The 14,579-nt window shown below is 48.4% G+C and overlaps 2 protein-coding genes across 5 annotated transcripts; one reads left to right on the top strand and one right to left on the bottom strand.

Annotated features, from left to right (window-relative positions):
* The first annotated feature begins 308 nt into the window (after positions 1–308).
* Positions 309–5,754, top strand: LOC120820816 (uncharacterized). Its single transcript, XM_078104872.1, has 7 exons — positions 309–502; positions 589–772; positions 1,253–4,525; positions 4,598–4,777; positions 4,861–5,033; positions 5,119–5,236; positions 5,322–5,754. Exons 1-7 carry the CDS (start codon positions 309–311, stop codon positions 5,508–5,510), a joined length of 4,311 nt encoding a protein of 1,436 aa, XP_077960998.1. The 3' UTR covers positions 5,511–5,754.
* Positions 5,682–14,054, bottom strand: zc3h6 (zinc finger CCCH-type containing 6). Of its 4 annotated transcripts, none has more exons than XM_040178772.2 (12): positions 13,531–14,054; positions 11,194–11,383; positions 10,998–11,108; positions 10,654–10,903; positions 10,420–10,562; positions 10,024–10,152; positions 9,828–9,942; positions 9,624–9,733; positions 9,284–9,501; positions 8,812–9,206; positions 8,517–8,714; positions 5,682–8,359 (listed from the first exon to the last, which is right to left on the bottom strand). In XM_040178772.2, exons 1-12 carry the CDS (start codon positions 13,578–13,580, stop codon positions 6,870–6,872), a joined length of 3,399 nt encoding a protein of 1,132 aa, XP_040034706.2. In that variant the 5' UTR covers positions 13,581–14,054; the 3' UTR covers positions 5,682–6,869. The 4 variants fall into 4 exon arrangements, with proteins under 4 accessions (XP_040034706.2, XP_077960268.1, XP_040034704.2 ...); XM_078104142.1 differs by having other exon boundaries at positions 8,517–8,711; XM_040178770.2 differs by having other exon boundaries at positions 13,327–13,805.
* Between the last annotated feature and the right edge of the window lie 525 nt (positions 14,055–14,579).

Below are 14,579 nucleotides of genomic sequence, written 5' to 3'. Positions count from 1 at the left end.
GAAAACATCGAATCCTCTATTATACTGAAATATTGAACGCAGATGCAACAGGCCTCAAAAGCCAGTTAAGTCACTACAAAAGCATTAAATAAATAGAAAACCAGTGTATATGCGTAACAAAGAAATGCATTTAACAACTCAAGCTAGTCAGGTTACACCAACAACAAGTGCGCGGTCAGGTGACCCCCAGTTGCTATGAAACACTGATGCCAAGCACAAGCTCCTCTGTGGAGCACATTCATTATTAACCCAGCCACGACAGTGAACACATCACCTTTTGACGGGAGAGACGAGACTCTCTGACAGCCATGTCCTCTCTGTTGGATCCCGGGTTGATCAGGACAGCGGTGGTGGAGCAGGTTGTCGCCCCCATCGCCAGTCATCTGTGCCACTTGGTGCTGCTGTGTGAGAGTGCAGAGGGACCTCAGCAGTTCTGCCAGCTGGAGGGTGCAGCTCAGGCGGTGGCCAAAGCCACCGTGAACATGGCAGCAGTGGCCTCCAGGTGCGTGCGTTGGGGAGCTGGAGAAGGAACCGATAGGCGGAATGCATTCTCCGACTAACGCCAGGGGCGTTTTTTTCCCTTTGCAGGAAAATGGGTGACAGGGAGGACGAGGTTTTTCACACAGAGATGTCGTCCCTGCTGGAGTCGGTCACCGTGTCCGGTCAGCACGTGCTGTTGGCAGCCCAGAAGCTCAGCATTCAGCCCGGCTTGACTGAGCACAGGGAGGAACTCATCGCCGCAGCACAGAACGTCTTCCTGGGAGTAACCAAAGTAAAGTAGGATTATTTTGCTCCTGGTTTAAAATCGGACCGCAAATGTGTGTACTAAAGAGGCTTATGTAAGCAAACAGACGCAGGGAATGCATTTCATTTAATGACTCATTAAATGCAAAGAAAGTTTCCAATGGATTCCATCTTCCACAGCTGCATATGCTTTATACTTTCTCAGAGATTTCCTATAGTGTGGATATTATTAAACGTAACAATAGGCCAAACCGCTGATTGAGCCTTAAATTTGAACATTTTCTGCAAATAAAAGCCCTAATTGTCCAAGGCAAGCTTTACTCCCCATCAATGTCCGAGGTTTAGGACAATCGCCAAATGATCTGGGACTTCTGTCTTACCCCAACATTTATATTGCCCATGAAATGATGCACAAGTCTCTTTATTTATCAAATACCTTTGCACAACTCTTTAGAACTTGTTCTAAGTAGAATACGTAACAAGTCCCCTTCTCTGTCTCCCCCGTCAGGTTCTGTTAGTGGACGATGATGCTATCGTCAGGACAGTGGTGGCTGCTGCCGATCGAGTTTCGGAGTGCTTATCTGAGCTCGCCTTCGCCTCTGACATCAAGTCTCTGCTTAAATCTTTCCAGGTGTTTTCTGAAGCTTTGCTTTTCCTCAACAATCTGACCGTTGAGAGAGCAAATGCCTTACAGGACCCCAGACAAACCAAGCAGCTTCTGGATTCCCTGGAGACCCTCGGGAGGTGCATCTCCATGCTGCACACAGCCATGTGCACGACCATCAAACACCCGACCAGCGAGCAGGCGCAGCACGCCAAGAGGTACATCCTGGACAAGGTGCACAGCACAGTGAGGGACATTGTTGTAACTCTGAAAAGCGAACGCCGCAGTGGACCACTGGGTCCTTGTGGGTATTACACAGCGAGGAGAAACAGTCTGTTGCTGCTGCTCACCAGTTCCCCCACCTCCTCCATCCCAGGCGGTGGCCTCGACAGTGTGGTGAGGGATTTTGTGTTTCACTGTATGGTTGTGGCCAACACTTCTCGTAGAGAGCTTCAACAGAGCGTGGTGGGCCATTGTCTTCACGTCCTGCAGCTCTGGTCCGACATAAGTAGGGTTTTAAAGTCCACAGAGGAGGATTTGAGGAAGAACCTTGAGAGTACTTGTCATTTTTTGGTGCAGCAAATAGGAATGCTTGATGAGGCTTTGATGACTAGTGTTCTCTATCAAGTCCTGGACACATTTCCTGCAGCATCGGCGACGGTTGAGGAACTTCTAAGACTGTCGGGAAAAATCCTGGTCGCCGATTGTCCCACAGAGATGGATCTGTCCTTCATTCAGGCAGAAGTTGAGGACGTCATAGCTTCCACTGACAGAATAATCAAAGTGGCAAATTTCCTCTCAGCTGTCGCCGTTGATGCAAAGAGTTTGGAGAGTGTGGAGAACTCGCGAGTCGGCCTCGCCAGACTCAGAGCTCAGCTCGCACCCCTCTCTCTGGAGCTGGCGGATAACTCGATGCAAACCGTTCAAAAGATTCACGAGGCCTGCGAAAAGTGGCAAGAGGAGACTGGTCAGCTTCAGGAAGCCCTCAGTGATGTAATGGACGTGAGGGAGTTCACCAGCGCTGCCGTCGATGAGGTGGTCAGCGATCGGCACGGATGTGACTCAGCGCACAGACAGCAGAGCTGCAAACTGTTTAAACAACACGCCGTGAGCCTTTTTTGTCACATGAAGCTGGCGGTCGACTCGGTGAGGAGGCACTTGGACAGAAGTGACGACCCCATCTACAGAAACGGGCTGCTGGTGCTGCTGAAACAGGTTCAGTCATCTGGAGTCAAAGCGAGTGAGTCGGTCAGAGACGTGCTCTTAGGTTCCGGTCTAAGCGTGGAGGTATATTCCACCTTTTCACACAATGTGTCCGCTGCCATCAAGCATTTAAAAGTGCTCAGAAAGGGGCTGGACGGCCTACAGCATCCACACCTCCTGAGCCCGCTGCGAGGAGACGCACGTCGGCCCGAAATCTCACAGCCGTGCGTGCCTGTAAAAGGCCCCCGCGAACTGGACGCGGGTCACATGACGAGAGGCCGTTCGGTTTTACAGGCTACGGAGAAGGATCCTCAAACCGAGCACGAGGAGGAACACTCGCACGAGGAAAGCATAGAAGCAGAACTGGCTCGTAAATATGATTTACTGGTCCCAGCTGTCCCCGTTGAGCTGAAACCGATCCACAGAACTCTTGAATTTGACCTTTTACCCCTCATGTACGAAGTCGTGACTGTGACTAAAGGGAAAGATGTGACACTACTGAACCGGGTCTGCACTGGCGTTTTTGAGCTGTCGAACTGCTACGCCCAAGCTGCGAAGGAGGCCGTGGCCGTTGTGGACGCGCTTGACTGTCAGACGTTGGAGAGTCTCAGAGCAGAGCTGGTGTCACTGACTCCGCTGCTCGTCCAGACGGCCCAGGAAACGGCGATGAGCTCGGCGATGAGCGCGGACAGCGTCTGCAGACACAGCGCGCGCTTCTCTGACCTCATAAACAACACCAGGAAGGTTTTGCTGCTGGTCGCTGGCACCTGGTACAACGCTGTTTACACTCAGCTGCAAGGAAACCCGCCGGCAACGCCCGCCACCGTTGCGCGGCAGCTAAACGAAGTGATGGCTTTATGCGCTGAAGCCGTCCAGCTCTTGACGTCGTCCGGTTTAACGTCCCAAGGCGACGGTCACGAAACATTGAGCGTTTTACACAACAAGCTGAACAAAGCCCAGAACAACACAAAGCATCTGATCGAGTTTTCCTCCTCAACGGACAGACCGGGGGATCAACTCGAGGGCCTCTGTGTCCTCTGGGGCCTGTCGATTCAGGTGTTGCTGCGTTCGCTTGACAAGATTTTGGGGACATCAACCGCGACGAACCCGCTGAGCCCCCAGAGACACGTGGCCGTGTTGTCTGAGACCTCGCTTCGGATCCAGGAGGCGACGAGGTTAACCTGCCAGAATTGCAGAAGTGCGTACAAATCCAAACAGCTGGCAGGATACCAGAATGAACTAAAAAGCCTGACTGAAGCGTATCTCCAAGCTGCAGAGGAGCTCGACGCGATGCCCAGCGTCACGCAACTTGCAAAATCTGATGTCTTCCAGAGGCATCTTTTGATTAAAATCCGAGCGCTTTCCTCTCATTTAAACAAGACAAACAAAGATTACGACGCTGCGCTTCAAAATATTGTCAGTGTCGCTCTTTTTTCTGCTGAACATTTCAAGGAGAGCAACACGGAGGACACAGAGCGAACATTTGACACCGCTGCTGAAACGCTGCTTGAAAATGTCAAAACCGCAACCAAAAGGGTCGAGGACAGCTTGCACTTCATCCGCGACCCACATGTGCGTTCCCACCTGAGGTCCGTCAACGACCACCTGCCTTTTCAGATCTCGGATGTAATCAGCAGGGCGAGGCTCATGCTGGAGACTCACTATATTAGTGACACACTCAGTCTGGACGTGCAGATCCAGTGCTGGTCAGCCAAAGCTCGTTACGTGGCGGAGGAGATCAGGAAACAGGACGGGATTCACCAAGAGGTCAAAGAGGTCATCACGGCCGGTCTGCAGGGCAGAAGCCTTGAGGATAGCACAGAGGCGTCGGCCGGGGGGCCGTCTAAAGTAAAAGAAGGGGGATTTCCCTGTGACGTGACAATGACGCCGTGGCAGAGAGGCAACGCGGAACGCGTAGATGCTGCAGAAACAAATACTAATGCGGTAAAATATGGAGATGGTAATATTGAAAATGTAGGTATTTCATCAAGTTACACTATTATTCAATTACCTTTCGGTCACAATTAATCATATGTTTCTCTGCAGGACCGGGTCGGGTCCAGCGGGCCCAAAGAGACTCATTCGCTGACGTCCACAGCCCTTTTTCTAAAGCAAGAAAGTGACAGCTGGGATCCCAAGGACAACAGAATTGTCCAGATGACCAGGAAGACGGCTGACACACTCTGTTACATGACTCAGTACCTGAGGAAGAGAGGCCCAATACTGGTAACCACCACCAGAGGGTACTTTACTCCCTTGACCCTGATATATTTTGCACCCTCATCCACAATCATTCCATTTTCTTTCAGAATAAGGAGGCATTTGTCACCGCAGCCAAAAACGTGATCTCAAACTGCCAGTCAGTCACTCAGTTCATCCGAGTTATTGCCAACCACTGCCTGGATAAACAGTCCACAGTTGAACTCTCCCTCATAGTTGAGCAAATTCTCACCATCACTAACCAGTTCAGCATCATCTCCAGGTAAGAAGAACAAAGCGGTAAATCCCACACTGAACTGAGATAAAAAACAACGGCGATGAGAGCGTTTTTCTTCATCTCCACTCAGCGTCAACGCTGTAACACCCGGGTGCAGATCATCCGACGAGATCCTGGTGAAGAACGCTCAAAATCTACTGCAGACGGTCCTGCGGGGGGTCCGCGCTGCAGAGTCAGCCTGCATCACAGTAAATCTAACAGCAAAATAAGAGATGACTATGAGAAAGACGGAGGCTCAGACACTGAAGCGGCTCAGTGAACCTCTCGTTTCAGGGGCTGAAGCAGCCTGAGCCGGACTCGGATGGTGCCGAGGCCACGGCCTTGTGTTTCCAGTGGAGGAGGAAACTGGAGATCCACCGAGCCCAGCAGACCTCGAACACGGAGACCGACGAGCTGGGCTTGAGGAAGACCTCCACCCACCCGGCGGCCCCCAGCCTTGTGCCGCCAGTTGGCTTCAAGTGACCACCACCCCTTCAAAGCACGAGTGGAAACAGTGTCTCAAGAAAGAAGTGTAAAATAGATCACACATTTAGTTTATTTAATAAGATAATGTGAAACACGGGGCTTTTCACAGACTTTCACATTTATATTGATAAGTTAGTCATTGTTTTGCACACTAATGAGACAATGCACTTTGATGTGTGACTCTGAACTGTTTTATGTCTTTATTTCAGGTATTCATAATAAAATCACTGAAGTGTAACAAGCGTATGTGTTAAAATGCCATATAGTATTTTCACAACCATCAAAACTGACAAAAAAAGCTTTTTTTTCATTAAAACACTCAAAAACAGGCTGTACATGTGATACTAAATATGTATATACACAGTGTGAAATATGAAAATGTTTTTTTAAAGTACATAGTTTAGTTTAAGTCCAACACAGCTCATTTGAACAGAGACTGGACTTTTTAAATACACGCCAACATCAAGCGAACAACATCTTTTTGTAGGACACGCATGACTCATCTGGAGTCAACTTAACAGGAATAACGTTCATATCATCTCAATGCAAAGCCAGCCAGATAACATCGGCTTTCTTTGTAAAGTAAACTTACTAGTTGTGATAAACTGTTCGATATCGATATTTACAAGCTTGTCAGCAGTGAGTGTTTTGAGGAATGATGATGTCGAATTAAATGAAGTAACCAGTGATTGAAGTCATTTTCTGTCATTGCAGCTAAAAGCCCACACGGTCACTTTACATCCACAAAGCGTTTAGCTCAGACGTTTGCCAAAACAGAAGCTGAGTTACAGCAAAATTACACATTTCCTCTCAGCTGAGCAGGGAACCGTCTCATTGTACGAATAGATGTCACGATTTAAAAATTACAAACTCATATCGGTGTCAAGTCAATAAAAATGTAAATTTTCAAGAAAACACCTGTAGACTTATTGTGGAAAAAGTACCTCATTATAAAAGTAAGATTGTATAATGTAAAAGTGCTTTGAAATAAGGAAATACAAAAGAAAACAATTTAAGGGAATATTTCAGTTCTCTAAACTTATATCGACTTGACAATATTTTAACAGGATGAATACAGGTGAATTCTTTGAGAAGACTATACAGATTACCATAGTTTCTTTTTCTGATCTTGTAAAAACATACATGAATCAAAAAGACCGTAACAATCACTTTCAAAATACATCATAACAATAAAATGGTTGTGTTAAAAGCAACTATGCACTGTGTACAATAGATAGTACGTCAAGCTATACAGGATCATTTATGTACAGAAATGAATAAGTTCAGGCAAAGCTGAATAGAAATGTCTCATCAGCACACCGACCTGTGACTTCATATATTTCCACACTGGGCTGCTTACTGACAGAAAGGCGAAGCAGTGGGATCAAAAGTCTTGAACACATCTTTGAGTGTCCTGTCGTCTGCCTCCTCCTGTGGATCTTCCTCTTTTGGTTCCTCGTCCTGTTTGTCCCGTTCCTTCTTCTCCTCTTGCTTATTTTCCTCCACCTCCTCCTGTGCTCTCGTGGAGCCGTGTCCGCCCAGCTTGGCCTGCCTCGGGTCGGCGTACTGGGGTCGGATTAGCCCGGCCAGTGCCTGGATGGGGAGGTTATGAACCGCAGGGGGTTTGACAGGCGAGGCGGGAGGCACCGTGGGAGAACCGGAAGGCGGAGGCCGATCCGAGGCGACGGCCGTGCCTCTGGCCTCCTCGAAAGAACCGCTTTGTTGGGTCGGTGAGGGTGGCGGAGTACTGTCTTTCTTAGCTGGGAGTTTCAGAGTCAGGGTCTTTTTAGGCGGCTCCGCCTGCTCCTTCTGTTCGGTTTGGTTCCGAGGATCGTACAGACTGATGCCGCCGAGGATCGTAGTGGGACTCTCGAGACCTCCGCCGGAGGACGCCAGGCGAGGGGCGTAAGGAGGCAGCCGCTCAGGCTCCGGCTTAACTTGCCCCGCTTGAGGAGAGGAGCTGACGCCGGCCTTCTGTAACCTCGGGTCCACGGCTCCTCCCACAGAGAAGGGCACCTTCTGACCCGGCGGCTTGGAGTCCAGACTCCCTTTGCGCTTCAGTCTAGGATCCAGAGTCTTCCGTTGACGCGGATCCACGGGCCTTTCGGTGGAGGATCGGGACTCTACGGACCCAGACGGCAACCGGCTCCTACGTTCCTTCAAACGGGCGGCGACCAGTCTGGGGTCGATGGCCGGAGGGCTGGAGACGGGGGGAAGGTCGGACAGGCTGGTTCGGTTCATCTGGGCATCTGCGATTAGAGGGGGCAGGGGCAGGTTGATGGAGTGTTCCTGTTTGGGCACCAGGGAAGGGATGAGGTCCTCCGGGCCCCACACCACCGTCTGTGCAAAGGCCGGCCGCTGCAGCAGGATGTCCACCCGGATGTGGCTGAACTGCTTCAGCTGGCAACGGGGGTCTCGCAGCGCCACGTCAGAGCTGGCCTCCACGGGGATGAGCACAGCTTTGTCCCGGAGTTCCCGCTCTCCTTCGTCGTCCTCGTCCCCCGTGGGAGGCCTCTGGGGAGCAGCGTGGCTCTGCTGGCGATAGGAGCTCTGCTCCACAGGCCTCACCTTCCGGGGGTCCCTGGAGAACCTCGGGTCTGCGACGCCATCCGACTCCTTTTTCATGTCAGGCGGTCGCTGTCGAGGGTCCGTCTTCACGCGGGGGTCGCTGGGCGGGGCCCTCTCCTTCACCAGCCGGGGGTCACCCAGTGCCGGGGCAACTGGGGCGGTCGGGGGGGGCTTGGACTGGGACTGCTGCATCTCACTCTGCTTCTTGAGCGATTGCAGGATGGAGGAAACACAACTCCCATCCTCCTCGTCGCTCGAGTACCAGTTTGTGGTTTCATCTGCAAGAAATACCAAATTATAATTTCACCTTTATTACTGACGTGATTGGGTCCTTTACCTTGTTAATAATAATCTGTTTACTTCAGTCCGTGCTCCATTTCTGAGGGCCTGAGTTTTATTTAATCTTAATTAAGTCAGCACACCGGGGGAACTTACCTCTGTTTGTACCGCTATCATCCTGGCCTTCTGCTCTCTGTGGCTCATTTCCCTGTAGATGTGACTCTTGTTGTTGCTGCTGCTGAGTCAGGTGTAATAAAATGGCCTTCTGTACAGCCGGCGGTAAGGACTGCAGCTGGGACTCTGCACCCATCTGCTGCTGGAGGTTCTGCAGGGCGGCCATACCGGGGTCTACTACTTTGAAAATAAAGCAGAGAAACCCAATACTTGCAATTTCACTGAAGCTTAAAACATAAACTGACCTTTTAGATAACAGTATAAACACTGCATTCACCTCCTTGTGGACCGATGACCTGGTTTCGGAGGAAGTTGCTGAAGAACTCTACCGGGTTCTGACCCATCGACGGAAAAGGGAAGAGACTCTGCAGCATCTGTAGATCCGCCGGAGGAGGGAACGGAGGCATCGGCATGTTGCTTCCATGGAAAGGTGGGGGTGGACACGGGGGGATCGGTGGCTGCATTGGAAATCTGTGCGGGGGGTGCTGCCCCTGGGGGCTCTGAGGCCCGGCCGGTCCAGCGGGGTGACCCATGGGATCAGGAGACCCGGAGGGAGGAACAGGAGGAGGAGCAGAGGGGCCTGAAGGCGCCATGCTCCCACTCGGCGAGTCCTCGGACCCGGCGCTGAACTGAGCGGCGCCTTCACCCTGATTCTGGGAGAAGTTGGATCCGCTGAAAAATAATGTGCAACGTGAGGTCAGGGGGGAAAAAAGCTATTTGGAGTTTGATTAACGGGGGATTTCAGTTACCTGAGACCAATTTTTTGTGCCAAGTCGACGGTAGGCAGGACGGAGATTTCAAACAGCGAGGGGATCTTCTTCCCCCCATCCGTAGGACTGCTCTGACCCGGGGTGGGCAGCAACCCCACCCCAGGAGGAGGCTTGGGGAGCGGAGCGATGCCCTGCTTTCTCAGATCCTCCAGCTCCAACTCGTCCTCGCGGGCGTTCTCCTCCTCGGTGTTGATTATCTGATAGGTGAGAAAGGAGAAATAAGACGGCCGTTGACCACGACAGCCGAGTGTCGCTTAGGATAGAAGGTTTATTAAAAGCATAAAAAAAAATAAAAAAACACACTTTGATTTTGATTCACCTTATCAAGCAACTCTTTGGTGACATCGTTCAAAGCCTCGTGGGAGAATTTGCAGTTGTCCCCTTGATAACATTTGGCTCCAGTATGAAAGAACTTGCACGGGTATTCATGTACACTCGTGAGTTAAGGAGTAGGACCGATTCAAAAATCAGGCAATGCGATGACACAAATGTAATTCAAACACTGGTGCAGAGTGAAGGATATTGTGCATGTAAATGCAATGATCTCCTTTACTGCAGTATCCTTGGAGGTAAAACTTACAAAGTTCCCTCTTCTTATCTGGTATGACAAGCTCGTGTTCAAACTTGCACTGTTCCCCCTGTATGAATGAAGGACAAATATTAAATAAGTTTCAGCTTACAATGTTAAATCAACTAAACCAACATGGACGCTGCTGTACCTTGATGCATCGACCCTCCAGGAAGTACTTGCAGATGTATCTACCGTTGTGTTCGACCGTGTGCTGATTGATGAACTCCTTGCTCATAATTGGTCGTTTCTTCTGAAACCCAGAGGAATGTTTTCCTTCCTGAGACAAAAAATAAAACAGTTTTCTCCACTTTAGTGTTAATGTACAGAACAAACTGTATTGTACAAAGATAAACCGCAAACTCACAAGCTGAAACCCTGTAAAAATAAAAGAACGCATTACATTTTGAGGTAGACGCTAACAATACAGGCAGCGGCTAATACAACATTTCATGTATTTAAATATCGGGGACAGTTGTGCCTCGTATTCTACTAAAATAATAAATAACACCAATACATCTGGCAGATTTTTTTTGGGCACACGTACCGGCATCATGTCTTCCATGCAATGGTCCCCCCCTCGGCCTCGTCCCCGTCCTCCCCAGGGTTTTCCCTTCAGCTTCTTGTTCTTGTAGAGCATCCCGCGGCCTCTTCCTGGGCCGCTCCCTCTGCCCCGTCCCCGCTGCCCAACTGAAGACGGAAGAACGTAATAGTGAAGTCCAGATGATCGCATGTGAAAAGTGGTGGTGATTTTGGAAGAACAACAGAGGGACATTCATACAGTGCTGTTGTTTCATCCCCCTCATGCTTCCTCTCTTCATCTGGCCCTGGGCATGGCGTCCCCTCCCACGACTCTGGGAAACGGAATCTTTCGACTGCGGATACTCGGACATGTCGTCTTCGTAGTCCTCCTCCTCCTCCTCGTAGTCGTACTTGTCTTCGCTGTAGTCGCTGTATTTTTCAAACTCGCCGCTCTTGTGCTGCGGGGACTTCTGCGAGTTGCCGTGGGCGCCCTTCGAGTCGCGTCCGTGCTGGCAAAGGTCAAAGGTCAAGTGAGAAAAACGTCCACCAGTAGTGCCCCTTATGAAAAAGGAAGGGTCAGCATGGCGGCGGCGGTGATCTCACCTGAGAGGACGGGCCATCAGATCCCTGGCTCTTGCGGTTTTTGGATCTCTCTGGTCGGTCGTAGTCAGAGTCGTAGCTGTCCGAGCTGGAGCTGCTGGAGGGGGAGTGGTGCTGAGCAACAAAAGGAAAAGCACATTATTCAAGTGAATTATTACGTAGCTTGAAATGATGCCTTCACGCCGTTGTTATGGCTTACTTTGGGTCTGTCGCGCCTCCTCCTTTTGGACCTCCTCTTCTCTCTGGTCTTCTTGTATCTTTTCCTGGAGTGTCTGTGAGTCTTCTCTTCTTTCCCTTTCTCTTCATTACCGGCTGCAGCCTCTTTGTTTTCCTCTTCAATTCCAATCCCTTCATCATCGATTTCTCCATCTTCCAGTTCGCCATCCTCTCTAAAAGAGTCAATAGAATAAGTAGGTAGGTTATTATTATTTTTAGATCGTATTTTGTCAGCTTTAATAACCCAGCAAATAACTTATTATTTTTTATTTCTTATTAAATAATTATAAAAAAAAGTCATAATGCATTTTCCATTCATTTGGAGAAAAGTACTAAATATTATGCCTCACAGTTTCCAAATTGCCTTTCCTGCACTAAAACATCCTGTCAAAATGTAAACGCTTAGTTTTGATTTTTCTGTGAACCAGTATGTGGTTGTTTCATGAAAGCCAAATAAATGTTAAACTCAGGATGAGTAATATCAATGAAAACATCCTATTTTTTGACTGCAAGGTTAGTTCGTATATTTTATGACCCCCTGTACTCAAGAGTTAAGTATGATTTAGGCTCAAATTGAACCTTCATGACTAAAGGTCCACAACTACTGCAAAGTAAAAGTAGGTTATTATTATCAACAAACTCAATGGGGCTTAAAGGCCTAAGCACCCCTCTAGGAGCATTTGAAAGGCATAACTGCAAGAATTGTTGTTGACGTTTAAAGACACAAACATCTACTGCTGTTATTAAACTTTTCGGTGTTCTGTGACTTTGTGCACCTACATTTATATTGACCGCTGTGTGTCTGCAGAGGAGCTGCTACTGAATTACGACTGAGCTGGTGACCAGGCGACTATTCACTTGTATATATTTAGATGGTTAACCTTTAACAATATCCCCTGGCAGTTAAAAAAAATCAAGCTTTTGTATCGTCTGTTTGACATTTACAATCATGCATTTACCAGCTGATCACTCATCCCAGTTTAAATGTTATTTTTTCTAAAATGTGAAATAAAGGTCAGCGCATTAAACAAAAACACCTTGCAAAGGGAATGAATGTCCAACAAACAATCCAGGTCTGTTTCCATAAACATAATTTACAATGACCTTTGACACCAGTGTGAATCGGGCCTCAACCGGGCTCCCTTCATACAGCCAGATAATACCTACATTTATTTTTTGATCCAGTTAAAATAGGCAGAGAACTTTAAAAGGCTAAATATGAAACATTTGCCAATTTAAAGTCACATTTGGTCAGAAATTATGTAACTGTAGACTGATCAAATCTAGGAAAATACTTAGTTCTAGAATGACTGGACGATGTTATACACATATCACAGCATGCATATTCAACTTGCACGTGCAAAATGGAACCACAACCATCTTTACCGAGCACAATTAGACCCATGCAATTTACCTTTCCAACACATTTTAAGATTTTAAAATGTAATTAAGAGGGGAAACAGGTTCCCAGGGTGAGGCATGCAAGGAGTAACACAGGGACTGGCAGCCCTCCAAACTACTACACCAGCTTATGTTCCAACCAAACACCGCACCAGTTGTTTCCTCTTCTCTGCTTGATCGTGTCTTAAACAATAACATCACCTGGGGGGGAAATATTTGCTTTAACCCCCAGGAAACTTCTGACCTCCTTTGTTAAACATGATTCTACAGCCCTCCGAGGACTTTCAGACCAGTCCGCGAGGCACACAAGTCTCCCTGCCGGCACCGCCGCCCGCTGCCCGGCAGGGGGCGCGCCGCGGGGATGGGCGTGGCCCTGCCTCTTACGTCACACGTCTTTCGCATCTGCAGACGGCAACAATGAAGCCATGACATTCATCCGAGAACCGCTGCGACACAAACGACGAGGCTTCGCCATCTCGCGCGGAAATGATCGTGTCGTGAACTCTAATCTATTTGGAAAGCGATATCTCCGTTGCACCAGAGAGGCATGCAAATATTTTTTTTAGGAGGTCGGGAGGAAGGGGGGGGAGACTGTGGACCTTAGATCCTGCAATTCGTGGGTAAATAAAGACGGTAACACAAGCACGTAGACCCACCACAGCACTCAAAACGCACAGATGAGCGTATTAAGAACGGCATAAGAACGGTACTCGACCTTTCATCCCTTGCAAGCTCAGAGTCTGTCATGTTTTTGTCAAGAACGGGGGCTGGGGGACTGGAAACCAGGCTCACAGAAGCCATTTGGAAAACGGATCTGCCTCCTTTCTCCCCGGTACGAGAGTGAATTAAACTCAGTCACTCGAGGAGACGTTGGGTTGTGAGAGATGCTGGAAGATTTCAGACTGGAAAAAAAACTCACGGTGTTACATGTCTCGACAGAGACCGTGAACGGACACTGTCCTCTTTCATATCAATGTCGTTTTAACTCTGTGAGCACAGCTCGATACCCCGCCTTGCTAATGTCCCGTCGGTTGACAGCTGCCATGGTGAAATAGAGGAGACGGAGGGAGAAACAGACAGAGGTGTAACCATGTTCGTTGATTTCAGCATCTTCCTAGGATTTCTCAACAAGGATATCATCTCAAAATGGCTTCTGAGGTCTGCTGCACATTCCTAAATCATGTATTCCTCCACGGACATATATAGTCCTTTGAGGATCAATCTAACATGGTTACGGTAAACTCTCGTCTGCTATTGGTTCAGCATCGCCCGGGTGACGAGAGCTGCAGTTTCTATTGGCTCAAAGCAACGTCAGTTATTTTCAACATCTGCAACAACAACAACTACGTAAAATACGCACAGCTATATTCTCGATCAACGTTTACATTTACGGGCGTGTCTATTACGCAGTTACAACAGCCCGAGTGTATGACAGTTTTGAAGGCAAAAAAGATAAAGTCGATTCCCTTTCTCGAGTCTTTTTTTAGCGTCTTTGTATTTAGACAGTGTCTCGGGTTCGGGCGCTCTGCAGTCCCGCCATTGACCACAAGGTGTCGCTCTGCTCCTACAAGACAAAACGCTAAAATACTTGCTTGTAAAACTTTTCACAAACAAACATAATCCACGTCCGGTTGTGAGTAAAATGTGTATTAAAGGGTCCACTGTAGACTCAAAATTAGTGTTGTTCATCATAGTCTACAAAAACAATGTTGCCGTAATGGTCGGCGATAGCTATTGGTTAGGAAGACGTGATTTCACGGTCAGAAGACGTGAAATCACGTCTTTTGGTAAATGAGCATCGTACAATACCGAGGAAGATCTTATTTCGAACATATCGAGTCATTGGAGTTTGTTAGGAAAAATAATACAATTGTCCCCCACCCCCCTTTAAAAAAACATTTATTAACAAACACAATTAAATGCATATCATACTCCTTATATTTACCAGGTAGCCTAAAGTTATACTGT

This window comes from Gasterosteus aculeatus, chromosome 6 (genome assembly GCF_964276395.1).
Source record: "Gasterosteus aculeatus chromosome 6, fGasAcu3.hap1.1, whole genome shotgun sequence".
Classification (NCBI taxonomy): domain Eukaryota; kingdom Metazoa; phylum Chordata; class Actinopteri; order Perciformes; family Gasterosteidae; genus Gasterosteus; species Gasterosteus aculeatus.
The sequence above is the reverse complement of the archived record's forward strand: the minus strand, read 5'-3'. Positions and strand labels throughout refer to the sequence as shown.